We start from the raw sequence: 14,256 nt of genomic DNA on the forward strand, positions 1-14,256 counted from the left end.
GCTCTTCTTCAGGAAGAGACTGTGACAATTCAGAATAAATGAGGAAACAAAAATGGATGGGTAGCGAGGTGGACACCAGCTCGAGCCCAGAGGGGTTAAAACAGCCCTGAGAGAGGGCTACTGCAGAAGAAAGGCAGCAGGGCTCATTGGGGAAGCAGCCTCAGCTGGGGGGGCTACACCCCAATCAGGGCCCAGCTGGCTCTGTAAAGGCTGTGAGCCAGAGGCCCAGGAGACTCTCTCTAGCTTCTCAGAGGGACGGACCTGGCTGCAGGGATCTAAGCAGAGTACTTAGACTGGAGCAGGGCTGGGAAAGGGCTGAGGAGCTGGGGCACTCCAGGCAGGAAAGCCCCAGGCTGCGGCCTAGCATTAGGCCCAACAGTTACTGGGGTTGCAGGGGACAGCCCAAGGTTAGACAGATGCAGCAGGTCCAAACAAAACCTTGCCTGTGATGAGTGGCTCATACTGCAGTCTGCCCAGGGCAGGGACTAGCTGGTGACTGGCAGAAGCCTATGACTGAGGCAAGGTAGGGATAGTGGATGAGGGGTTCCCCTTGGAGGGGGAGATCCAGAACTGTGGGGTACAGCCAGGAGGCAACACCCAGTGAAAGAGGTACCGGGGTCCTGGGAGGGACACAGGAGCCAGCAGCAAGGTGAGATACCAGCCTGAAAAGGGCGCTCTGGAGGCTGGAACGCTAATTCCCAAGGACAACCAGCAGGCGGCACCGCTGGTGAGTCCTTGCCCGGTTACAGGATGGTACAGATCTAGGGCTGTGGTATATGTAAGTGACTCAGAATCCAGTTATCATAATAGGTTTTCATTTTCTTTTATATCATTCATACAGTAATGGTATCGTGCTTGGCATGCTATCATTTGGATGGATAAAATACACAGCTACAATCTTCCCTGCAGAAGGGTTGAGTCTAGCACATTTTGTCAAATAAATCATGGTGTATATGTTGGTTGTATAGTTATTTACAGCGCCATTAACTTATACTGTATCATCTTATTTTCACAGGTGCTTTATCTAAGTACATCAAAGTAAATAAGGAGTAAAAAAAAAACGGTTACTTACTTTCTTGTAACTGTTGTTCTTCGAGATGTGTTGTTCACATCCATTCCACATTAGGTGTGTGCGCACTGCGTTCACAAGTGTCGGAAACTTTTTCCGGGGCCCCCCGAGTGGCGCCACTGTGCCGTGCAATTATACCCCTGCCGGCCCGACCCCCTCCAGTTTCTTCTTGCCGGCGACTCCGACAGAGGGGTAGGAGGGTGGGTGGTGGAAGGGACATGAACAACACATCTCAAAGAACAACCGTTATGAGAAAGCAAGTAACCATTTTTTCTTCTTCAACTGCTTGTTCACATCCATTCCACAAGCAGGTGAATTACAAGCTTTCCTCTGGAGGAGGGTAGGAGTTACGGAACAACTGCTCAAAGGACAGCTCTGCCAACTGCCACGTCCTCTCTGGCCTGCTGGTTGACCACATAGTGGGTCGTGAAGGTGTGCACCGAGGACCAGGTGGCTGCTCTGCACATTTCCTGGATCGGGACCTGTGACAGGAACGCCATGGAAGTCGCTTGTGCCCTGGTCTAGTGGGCCATGACCGCCGGGGCCGGAACACCTGCGAGCTCATAGCACTCCCGGATGCAGCTTGTAATCCAAGATGAGATCTGCTGCGCTGACACTGGGAGGCCTTTCATCCTCTCGGCTACGGCCATGAACAGCTGCGTGGATTTGTGAAAGGGCTTGGTGCTCTCCAAATAGAACACCAGAGCTCGACGCACATCCATGGTGTGCAAGCTGCGGTGACTCGGGTCCGTATGGGGTTTTGGGAAGAACACCGGCAGACAAATGGAATTGAGAGACCACCTTAGGGAGGAACTTGGGCTGTGGCCGGCGCTGCACCTTGTCCTTGTGAAATACTGTATACGGTGGCTCAGAGGTGAAGGCCCTCAGTTCTGACACCCTTCTGGCTGAGGTAATGGCAACCAGAAATGCCACCTTCCAGGTAAGGTGGAGGAGAGAACAGATAGCGAGGGGCTCAAAAGGGGGTCCAATGAGTTTAGAAAGGACCATGTTAAGGTTGGATGGAGGGACTGGGGGGCGGGAGTACGGAAACACCCTCTCCAACCCTTTAAGGAACCGTCCCACTATTGGGTGAGAAAACACCGAGCCCCCCGAGAACCCCAGATGGAAGGCAGAGATGGCCACCAGGTGCACTCTAAGTGAGGACGGGGTTAGCCCTTGCTGCTTGAGGTGCAGGAGGTACTCCAGGATGGCCTCCACTGGGGCCGGGCCCGGCCACATCTGTTGGGGTTCACACCAAGACGAGAACCTTTTCCACTTGGACATATAGGCCACCCTGGTAGAGGGCTTTCTACTACCAAACAGAATCTGCTGCACGGGAAGGGAGCACTGGCTCTCCAGGGCGTTTAGCCACAGAGCCTCCATGCTGTCAGGTGCAGTGAGTGTAGGTCGTGGTGGAGAAGCCGCCCACCGTCCTGTGTAATGAGATCCCAGTGTAGGGGCAGAACTACTGGGGCCTCCACCGACAGCTCTAGGAGCGATGCATACCAGTGCTGCCGGGCCCAGGCTGGGGCGATGAGGATCACACCTTGAGCAGGACCTTGTGCACCAAGGTGAGTGGGGGGAAAGCATACATCAAGCCCCCTCTCCACGGGATCGCAAATGCATCCGCGAGCGAACCCGGGCTGCAGCCCTGGGACGAGCAGAACCGCGGGCACTGGGCATGGGCCCTGGTGGCAAACAGGTCTAGCCGGGGAAACCCTCACCAGCGGAAGAGCGAAAGCACGATGTCCGCCCTGAACATCCACTCGTGCATGTGGTACAACCTGCTGAGGGAGTCCGCCAGCTCGTTTCGTACCCCCGGGAGATAGGATGCCTCGAGGAACGAGCCCCGCCCTGCTTGTTTATATAAAACATGGCAGTAGTGTTATCTACCAGAACTGTCACGCTGTGACCACTCAGAGTGGCGTGAAAGGTCTGGCAGGTGAGACAAACTGCCCTGAACTCCTTCACATTGATATAGAGCGACCGCTCTGCTCTGGACCACAACCCCTGCATCATGAGGTCCCCCAGGTGAGCCCCCCATCCATGGTCTGACACGTCCATCACCAGCGTCAGGTCCGGTTGTGGGGCAGCAAAGGGGATGCCTTCGCAAATCACAGGCTGGGACTGCCACCACAGCAAGAAGTCCAGCACATCCCTTGGGGCTGTCACTATCAAGTCCAGGGGGTCCCTGCCTGGGCGGTACACCCGAGCGAGGCACGCCTGCAGAGTTCTGAGTCTCAGTCTGGCATGCCTGACTACGTGCGTTCATGCTGCCATGTGGCCCACCAGCCACAGGCAGCACCTGGCCATTGTCATTGGAAACTGGCACAGGGAGGCCACTGCTTGTTGGATAGCCCGGAATTGGGATACTGGAAGGCTTGCCGTGGCCTGCACCACATCCAGGACCTCCCCTATGAATTCCACTCTCTGCGTGGGTACGAGCGTGGACTTGGGGATGTTGACCAGGAGCCCTAGCTTGCGGAACAATCTCAGGGCCACCTCCACATGGCCCCGCACTTCCGCCTCGGATCAGCCCGCCAGGAGCCAGTCATCGAGGTACGGGTACACCCAGATTCTCTGCCTCCATAAGAAGGCCGCCACCACCACCACCATGCACTTCGTGAGCACCCTTGGGGCAGTGGCTCGACCGAATGGGAGAACCGCAAACTGGTAATGTTCTTGGCCCACGGTGAAATGTAGGAACCACCAATGTGCTGGGTGGATGGCGATATGAAAGTACGTGTCCTTCATGTCGAGGGCAGCATACCAGTTCCCTGGATCCAGGGAAGGGATGATGGTGCTCGTGAGAGGGGTCCCTGAAGAGGGAGGGGGAAAGAGAGTGGGAGTGAGGCAGGGAGGGAAGAGAATTGCAGCGAGTACCCGTTCCACACCGTGCATAAGACTCAATGGTCTGACGTAATGGTGGACCACGCACGGGAGAAACGGGCCAGGTGGTTCAGGAAACAAAGGGATGGATCCGGTGACTGGTCTGGTACACTGTCCTCGAGCGCACCTTCAAAAGCCTGGCTTAGTGCCCGGCTGGGGTTTGTGCTGGCCTTGGTTCTGGCCCGGCGCATTATTGTTACTATTCTTGTTGCGCCATCACCTGTTATCCCTGCCTCGCTTACGGAGAGGCTCATGCCTATGGCGAGGTTGGTACTGGCGTTGAGGGGGAGGCTGCGGCTTAAAGGGCTTCCTCTCGGTCGCCGGGGTGTGTATACCCAGCGACTTAAACATAGCTCGCGAGTCCTTGAGGCTGTGCAGCCTCGTGTCTGTCTGGTCCAAGAAGAGCCCAGACCCTTCGAAGGGGTGGTCCTGGAGTGTATTCTGGACCTCGGGCGGCAGGCCTGACTCCTGAAGCCATGCCAAGCACCTCATGACTACCCCTGACACGATTGTTCTCGCTGCCGCATCTGCCAAATCCAGGGAGGCCTGGAGAGAGGTCTTGGCTACTGCCTTGCCCTCGTCCACCAGGACCATGAACTCCTGTTGGGAACCTTGTGGAAGGTTGTCCTTAAACTTCCCCACCGCGGCCCAGGAGTTGAAATTGTGCCTGTTGAGGATGGCCTGCTGGTTCGCAATCCTCAACTGAAGGCCCCCAGATGAGTACACCTTTCTGCCAAACAGGTCCTGGCGTTTCGCCTCCTTGGCCTTAGGGGCCGGGGATTGCTGTCCATGGTGCTCTCATTTGTTTACCGCTGAGACCACTAAGGAGCATGGACTTGGGTGGCAGAACAGGAACTCATAGCCCTTAGAAGGGGCAAAGTATTTACGCTCCACTCTCTTGGCTGTTGGAGCGCTGGAGGCCGGGGTCTGCCATATAGTCTTATAGTTGGACTGAATGGTCTTAATGAGTGGGAGCGCTATTCTGAATGGACCTTCAGGGCTCAAAATGTCTACCATGGAGTCTTCCTAATCAACTGTCTCCTAGGCCTGCAACCCCAAGTTCTGGGCGACCCTGCGCAGCAATTCCTGGTGGGTCTATCGGTGGAGGGCTGGACACCTCTATACCCGCCACCGCCTCATCCCGGGAAGACGAGGAGGTTAGCTGCTGCTTGACCCCCTCGGTTGATCCTCCTGCTTCCCTTCTTCTGTGGAGGGGTCTCGGCTCAGGCCGGGGCGGGAGTCCATGGGATGGCACTGGACTCGGTGCCGGTCTCTCCCATTTACCCTGGGGGGATGCTGGAGGCCTGGATACTATAGCCTCTGTCACCATCTGGCATCGGTGTGGGGACCGGGACCGCTGCACCAAGTAACTTGCCCTGGACGGGGCCCCTTGGTGCTCCTCATAGGCTCAGAGGGTCCAGAAGGGCCAATGGCCTGGCAGCCCCCATTGGGGTTACCAGCCCACCTGAGGGTCCCTGCTGTCTGGGGCCCGGTGTGGGTAGCTGTAGCAGCCAGAGTCGGAGCTGGACTGCGGTGATGCCAATCGCGAAGGCCATGGCAGTGCCAATGACCTGTGTCGGTGGGAGAACGAGCAGCTCCTGGCTGAGCGGGAGCAGTACTGGTATCAGGACCAGGACTGGTGCTGGCGTTTCCTGGACCGGGACAGTCTGTGGGAGTCCTCTGGTGAGGGCAGTCTCAACTCCTCCCAGTGCCAGTCTCTGGGTGGTGCCGGAGAGCAGCATGCACTTTCTGGTGCTTCCTCGCACCGACCCACTGCCGGTGCTGCAACCTCCTTCTGGGCCGCTGGCAACTGTGAGTCCGCGGAGTCGGAGCTCCACCGGGACCAACTCTGGGAGCAGCGCCGGGATGGTATACTTGAGTGGCACACCATTGTCAGCTTACCCCTCGACGGCACCCGAGGCATGGGTGCCGGAGGGTTCTCCCCATATGGGAGGGGGCTCGCCACCGACAGCTCATTGAGGTCCTTTGCAGCCTCAAAGGTGCCAGGCATAGAGGGCTGATCCGTTATGCCCTCGAGCCCATTGTCCGCACTGAGCTCACTTAGGTCTGGGCCCGGTGGGGCTTGTGCTGCCAGGACCACCTGTGTCAGCGCCAGTACCGGGCCTTCCCACTCTTGTTGGTGCTCGGTACCTTGGGAGGTACCGGCCTCCTGTGCGGGGAACGACCGCGCCTTCCTTTTGGCTGCGCCAGGGGCTGCACCGCGGAGGACAAGCGGTGCTGGGGCCTAGCCTGGCGCTCTGGGGCCGACAGTTTACGGTGCTTAGCAGGTGCCGGGTCTTTCGACAGCTCCGGAGCACTACACACCGAGGAAGCCTGAGCCGGTGTCAGGCGCTCCAGGCCTGGCAGCTGCAATGCGGCCTCCATCAACAGCTGCTTTAAACGAAAGTCTCTTTCTTTCCTTGTTCTTGGCTTAAACGCCTTGCAAATCCTACGCCGTTCAGTTTGATGTCCGTCCTCCAGGCAACATACACAGGAGTCATGGGGGTCACTAACTGGCATAGGTTTGCGGCACATGGCACAAGCCTTGAAGCCGTGGGCCTGCGGCATGGGTGCTGGAAGCCTCCAAGCACTTAATGATTTAAGTGTCCATAATAGGTATGTTAACGAACTGCTAACAGCTACTCTAAAGGCTAAGGGACTGCTCTTCTACGAGAGAGCGAGCGCCACGGACGGTAAGAAGGAACCGGAGGGGGTCGGGCCGGCGGGGGATATATGCACGGCCCAGTGGCGCCACTCGGGGGGCCCCACTGGCCTGACGGGAGCCGCTAAGGGGAACAGTTTCCAACGCTCGTGCACGCGGCGCACGCACATCTAATGTGGAATGGACGTGAACAAGCACTCGAAGAAGAACTACTGCTTTCAAATTCTCTTGCTCCGGACACATGGTACATGAGTAAACCCTCAGTGGAATACTATAGGGATCATCATTCAAAGAAAAAGGAGCAGTTGTTGTGGAAGGGTGTGGGGTGAGGCTATGGAGAGGAAAGGTCATCCTCCAGTTTTGGAAGTTGCTGTATCTTGCCTGACATCTGACTGATCCCAATGCATTTTACCAAGTCAGCAGCCTACTATATATGGTGATTGGAGACATCTACATTTGCTTATACATTCGCCAGTTTCATCCATAGCTTTAAAGACAAGAAAAATAAGTTATTTCACAAAATAAATGGCCTGGAATACAGACCCAATCCATTTTTGTAAATGACAAAATAATACAAATGTACCTGTCAGTTCTATGTACTGTCAAAGGAAAGGGGCAAACACCTGACCAAGTACCCACAATTGACATTTTAAAAAAATACTAGGTTAGCAAGTGCATTCTCGATCTGATATGTTTAGTATATGGAGTTGGGTTTTACATTTGTTCAGCAAGATAAGACATAAATGCAACTTACTGCTACACCGTGGAGGAGGCAACCAGCCATTCTTTGTGCATTCAGCTGTATCTTGGTCATTATTAGTGTGAAATCCACGATTACACGTAATTATAAGGACATCACCATCCCTATATACATTCCTTTGAGGTCTGAATCTACCATTAACAACTTCTGGAGGATCACATACACTTTCTAATGAGAATGAGACAAATACATTTTACAAATGAAAATAGGCCAGTAGGCTGTACAGTCCATCAGCAATTATTGTGATTTATCTCTGAATAAAACATATGGAAATTGCACAGGAGGGAAGATACAATGTTCCCTACTTTTACTGTAATGCTGTTTAAGAAGTTGCCAAATAGAATTTGGACGTACTGATTTTTAATTGAGCAATACACATGCCACAGCTGTTCAAAAATTTTCATTCAAAACTATTGCTTTTAAATGAGAAATGGTCTTTTTTTCTAAACCAATTACTTTCACAAATAAGGTTTGGTTGTGTTTTTTTTGGTTTGAATTTTTCCAGTTTCTCATAAAAATTGAATATTTTAAATTTTGGGTTTTTTTCTCCTTTCTACTCCCATTTTCCCCTTTTTACTAAATACAATAGATTGAATGGTGTCGAGGGCTTTTTCCTCCGCTTTTTCTTTTTTTCATCTTTGTATAGTTACAGAGTAGAAAAATCAAAGTTGGAGGAGTTTTCAAAATTTCCAGAGTGGAAAAAGTGAGATGAAACCCTGGAGATTATGCATTAAGATTAAAAAAAAAAAAAAGAAGGAGGAGGATTGATGGGAAAAAATAACATTCAAAATATTGAAATTAAAATGTATATATTTTATAGAAAAAAATGAAATTGCTCTATTTCAAACCCTGCAAAATGGTAAAAGCATCAGCTGTCAACACTTTTCACAAAATTGCTTCTGCATTTTTCACCCAGCTCTGGTAAATATGCTGTGTCAGGGCTGGTAGCATAGAAATTGAAAGGACATTGTGTTATCTGTAGTTACAAACTGTTACATCCAGCACTTGACCATACTATCAGAGGCAGATTACTGTTTTGTGGGGCCCTGGGCCAGAGCAAGTGGGCCCCACCCCTTCCACCTGCAGTCCCCCCCACCCAACCGGGCGCTCCTTCCGGGGAGCAAGGTCAGGGCGCAGGGGCTTGCCCAGCTCTGCCTACCCAGTGCCCCTGCCAGGGAGAGGGGACGGGGCACAGGTGCTTTCCCTGATCCCCAGCAGGAGCTCTGGGAGGACGGAGCGGAACAGAGCACAGGGCTGCCCATTTTTCCAGGGCCCCCCGAATAAGCCAGGGCCTCTGGGCATGGGCCCCGTTGGCCCAGTGACTAATCCATCACTGCATGCCATCTGTACACTGCTCCCACTCCCAGCACTTTCATAACCAATAGCGACAAACCAAGCTCCAGGCACAAACTCGGTTTTCCCATTATAGACCCAAGTTCTGTTATCAAAAGAGGGCTGAGCTGCTCCGAACACTGTTGCTGAGAAAGCCTCTGAGTAGTGCCATTAAATACTCCATGTATAGATTCAGTAACATCTGAAATAGCCTTAGATTTGCCTAGTTACAGACAGTAACTCATTTACACTTTTAAAATTGTTGTACAACAAATTAAAGCCACTTGGTTATTAAATTAATTTGAGGGGCCAGAGTGGAGCAGGGAGACTCTGCCTCACAGTGTCTATTAGCCCCTAAAATGTAATTAGCTTAACACAAGTCCAGTCTGGAAGGCTTTCCCCACTGCATTGTAGGGATGAGAGCAAAGAAGCAGCTCTTTCACATTCACATATTCCTATCATTGCAGAGTGCTTTCTATTGAAAGCAGGATATTTGAGATATCCACTACGGCCCATCTCCACCTACCTTTGCATTCCGGATAGACAATTGGATTTCCACGGCACTGCACCATAAAAGTAGATTGAGATAAATTAGTTGCAAGTGCATATCCTGGTTTGCAGCGAAGCTCAAGAAAATCACCACGTTTTAGGTACATCCATTGCAATATGGTCTCATTTGCTGTCCCATTCAACTCTACCATCTGGTTTTCCATTTCTTCCACTGAGATAGCACATGGCTCTAAAACAAGATAAAGGTATGGTTTTCTTGGTAATGCCCCAAGTAAGCACATTGAAGAAATGTGTTTACACAAGTGATGAGTCTGATTCAGTGAATCTCTCCATAAACCTCAAAGCCTAAGAAAGCAGTATCTTTTTTTACCTAAACAAAGTGGTGCTTTTGTCCAATTCCCATTGTCACAAAACGATCTGTTCTGTCCTTCCATTGCATAAAATTTTTGGCATTTGAATTCTACAAAGGAGCCAGATGTGTATCCTTTTTCCAAGAAAGTAGTTATGTCTCCATTCTCAATAGTAGGTGGACGGCTACAGTTTTTTCCTCTTTCTAAAAGGAAAAAATGACAATTATAATCATCTTATGCAAAAATGGTTATGATGTAATTTTTTGGCTTTGGTACTGCACGTGGAAAATGGCTCCTTGTCCAAGGTTAGGGAAACCACTTGTAAAAACCTCATGTGGCTGAGCTAGGCACAATGACCAAAATACTAAGGGCCTCATCCTCAGCTGGTGTAGAGCAGCACAAGGTCTATGTACCATTTATGTCCTACCTTGTGCTGGCCCTCTGAACAGCAATGAATTCACCCTGAATGAGGCAGGAGCGCTGTGGAAAATACAGTATACCATCATGGAAGTGATGCCTACAGAGGGTGATGCAGTGCCTCGTGAGTGATTATCGCTAAAGGAAGGGGCGGGTGTCACAGTCCAGAACACTACATGCACCTACTTGACTGTACACAAGAAATCAAATAAAACTGAGAAACTGAATTATCAAAATACAGTGCAGATTTACCAGAGATACATAAAGGTAAATCCATGTGCCCATTAGCACACTTCCTGACTGAAGAGGTGGTGAGGGTATATCCTTCACTGCACATAAATTCCAGTGTGTGGTCACTCTGAATCAGCTGTGCATGTCTTTGGCCATTGGACAGAAGCAGATTTTTGGTCTCCAGTTGCTGTTTTGTGAGGCTACACAGTGCTAAAGAAAAACCAGAAAAAATGAAAATGATAGAGCCTGATTTTTCAGTGTCCTTCATCTTGTGCAGCCATTTACCTGCTCTGTAGTGAGTCACTGCAAAACATGCCCATTCTGCTTTGTACTCTTTCTCTGCAGGGTGTAAATTGTTTGTAAGATGCAAGGCAGTGGGGAATCAGACCCATTATCTTCATCAAGATATAGATTAAAATGTATTTCTAACAACAACGAAAAAATTCACATTGCTGAGAAGGAAAAAAGAGGTATTTCTAAATGTTAATTTAGATGTGTGTGTATATGTATATACATACATGCACACACAAACACATAATGCAGTGCTGCCAACTCTCATGATAGATCTGTAGTGATATCTGGGGCATTTTTAAATCCCCAGTTCCAGGAGTCAAGTGAATACAGAGGAATCCCATCTTTTGTTTAATAAAGTAAGTTTCTAGTCAATTCAATTATTTAGAAAAGCTCGAAAACACGATCCCAGTGTACCTTAAGGCTCAAAAAGCAGAAGGTAAATAAAAATACCCAAAAGGTAGTATTTTTTTTAATGAATTTCATTATTTTTAAACTAGTCTCATGAATTCTGGAATCTTGGGGTTAGCAATACTGAATAGATAGCAGGAAAATAGGATTTTACCAAGAAAGTATTATCTCAACCATAACTAACACATGGGTCACTAGTTTGATACTATATTCAGTGATAGGGCACTAACAAATACATTTATCCACATATACAAAAGAAAATTTCAAAATACTATGTATATCTGGGAATGTACCCTCGTCCAAATCTAGTAGCCCAAACTCCCACACAAAATTAACAGGAATACTTGTGGCACCTTAGAGACTAACCAATTTATTAGAGCATAAGCTTTTGTGAGCTACAGCCCACTTTATCAGATGCATAGAATGGAACATATAGTAAGATATATATCTATACACACACACACACATATACAGATAAATTGGAAGTTACCATACAAACTGTGAGAGGCTAATTAGTTAAGATGAGCTATTATCAGCAGGAGAAAAAACTTTTATAGTGATAATCAAGCTGGCCCATTTAGACAGTTAACAAGAAGGTGTGGGGATACTTAAGGAATAAAAGGAATATATATATATACTATAAGTTCCATTCTATGCATCCGATGAAGTGGGCTGTAGCCCAAGAAAGTTTATGCTCTAATAGATTTGTTAGTCTCTAAGATGCCACAAGTACTCCTGTTCTTTTTGTGGATACATACTAACATGGCTGCTACTCTGAAACCGGTCATATAAAATTAATTATTCACTCAATAAAACAGAAATCATAACCTTAATTTATTACAAATGACAAGGAAATAAGTCCTAAAACAGAGAAATCCCTAAAGAGGAGAAACTGATTATGTATGTTTATTGGCCAATGGCAAGCAAGGGCCTGCTCTTGCAAACTGGACGCATGCACGAGATTCCAATGAGGCCAATGAGACTACTTACATTCGAAGAACTTTTGTGAATAGGAATTGCAGGAGTGCATCTAGGGCCTGCTCTTGCTGCTGGTGAAGTCAGTGGGAACCAGATTGGTATAGACTTTGTCAGCAAGCCCATTTGTTCCTCCATACTGTAGCTGGTATTTTCCAGGACTTGCTGAAATTAGCCATTTCTTGATGGAAAGGCCTCAGCCGTCCCATTCCTACACTACTCAAAGGTGCATCAATCATATGAAATGAAAAGAGGCACTAAAAAGTCATCAGAAGAAATAGAAGTTCTAAAATCCTACATCATACACACTATATATATGAAGACTTAGACATGGAAAGGGCAGGGTAAAAGGAACAGTAATAAATCAATAAAATTAATTCCTGCTATACTTACCTGCCAGGACTGAAGTTTGGTATTCAGTAATTTCCCCTCACAGATGATAACATCACAAATACCTAATATAGGTGTTTTAGGTGTTAATAGTGTCAAGAGATGGCAACAGTTATAGGAGAAGATACACAGATCACTGAATTCAGGTCTTTGCAACTTAACAAGCATTTCATCTCATCAATTAAATTCAAGGGGTTGTCAAAATCAGCAGTAGGCTGAGCTCCAAAATCCCCAATGCTGCATTAAGAATAAATGATTTCTCATTAGAATCAGTCTCTTACATTTCCAAACCTCACTTCAGTACAAGTGAGCACAGACATTGCCTCGTGCCAGAGTAAGTGTGTAAAATCAAATCACTCACCTGCACGCAGTTTCTACGTAGTCAGGAGACAATCAAAGCCATATTAGGCAGTGTACAGTGTTTGGGGACAGTCACATGGATGTGACACAATAGCTTACATGGGTCTCTAAGCAACATACCATTATGTGCAGATTTATGCAATAACCAATATACACATCCATCTGGTTTGTATATAACTTTGTCTAAGTCAAGTAGCCAGGATTTCAATTATCCGAGTTCCTAACAAGTAGCATAATCTTACAGTATCCCCTAAAAAGATGAGACGCCCCTGTACAATACCAAGTAGTTCTAGGATACTTTGCTTTTAATAAGACTCCCTCTTATACAGTGTAAGTAAAAATATCACATATGTTCAGTTTCCTGAACATTACAGTGCTAAACTAGCAGGGTATCAGCTAATTTGTTTAGTAAACTATATTAAAAGAAAATCAACTCACAGCCCCTCTCTAATAACAAAAACTAATATAAACAACAAGGAGTCTGGTGGCATCTTAACGACTAACAGATTTATTTGGGCATAAGCTTTCGTGGGTAAAACACCACTTCTTCAAATGCAACACTAATATAGAATTCATGGACTTTCTAATAGAATTTTGGAATTGTAATCACTTCCATGCCTATGACAGTAATGCATATGTAAAAAATAAACAATAGTTAGTTGGACCTTTGCAGGGATGTTGAATATCTCACTTCTTTACACACCACAGCTGTAGTATGTATATAGTGCACATCCCCAGGTTTATCTAGGCATATCCAGTTAGCACATCCCCCTCACTCAGTGGCTTTTGCCCTGCTTTCAGGGGAGGACTTTTAGCAGTGAAGCAGGCCATGATAAATGGAGAGATGCACCCCTCTGTACCCCTTTCCAAGGTACAGCCTTAGGGGGCCCATCAACTCCTATGATGTCACTGAAATGAGGATCTTGATAAATATTATTTGCCAATTTCTCCTAATGCTGCAGCCCTCTTCTCTTTGTTATGATGATACAATGGTGTTTCATCGCCATATTCTTTGTTATGGATATTTTTAAACCTTGCCTCCAGTATTCAGATCCTGTGTTGTTGCTCGCATTTAGGGTTATTAACAACAGAAATCTTTGAATTTGATAAAATGGAGAAATGGAGTAATATAAATAAATAAATTTAGATGTTCTTTTGTCTTGTTATAAAAGAGACCCACCTAATTTAAATTTCATATTTGAAACTATTTGGTGATCTGCAGAGATCTCATCAATAGAAATTCCTAGGGACCAGATATGGCTTGAGCCATAAACGAGATAGTTGGATCCTAGGATCAAGTGTGGTCCATCGGACACAGGAATCTGCCCTGAATTCTGGTACCACTACCCCGGTCCCTCATAGTTGAGGAGCATTTGAATTCATGGGTTTGATTTGGGTCCATCTCTACGAAAGAACCAGCCTGTGGGAAAAAGCAAAAAAGCAGTTCCCCTTACCCAAACACTGTGGTGCAGGTTTCCAGGTTTTCCCACTGCATGTGATCCATTCAGTTCCCATCAGGCTGTATCCAGGATTGCACTTGTACTGCACTTTGTCACCTTCTCTGTACTAAAACCAACACCTGGAACTGCTCACTACACAGCAAAAATAC

The 14,256-nt window shown here is 47.9% G+C and overlaps 1 protein-coding gene across 1 annotated transcript in view; it reads right to left on the reverse strand.

Annotated features, from left to right (window-relative positions):
* Nucleotides 1-10,575, reverse strand: part of LOC140916619 (coagulation factor XIII B chain) — a 148,411-nt gene extending 137,836 nt beyond the window's left edge. Inside the window, exons 1-4 of the mRNA XM_073358292.1 lie at nucleotides 10,242-10,575; nucleotides 9,593-9,775; nucleotides 9,239-9,451; nucleotides 7,375-7,548 (exon numbers count right to left, since the gene is read on the reverse strand). Of these exons, the coding sequence (XP_073214393.1) occupies nucleotides 7,375-7,548; nucleotides 9,239-9,451; nucleotides 9,593-9,775; nucleotides 10,242-10,488 (817 nt within the window). The 5' untranslated portion in view covers nucleotides 10,489-10,575. The remainder of the gene's footprint in view (nucleotides 1-7,374; nucleotides 7,549-9,238; nucleotides 9,452-9,592; nucleotides 9,776-10,241) is intronic.
* Between the last annotated feature and the right edge of the window lie 3,681 nt (nucleotides 10,576-14,256).

Source organism: Lepidochelys kempii, chromosome 8 (genome assembly GCF_965140285.1).
Source record: "Lepidochelys kempii isolate rLepKem1 chromosome 8, rLepKem1.hap1, whole genome shotgun sequence".
Lineage (NCBI taxonomy): Eukaryota > Metazoa > Chordata > Testudines > Cheloniidae > Lepidochelys > Lepidochelys kempii.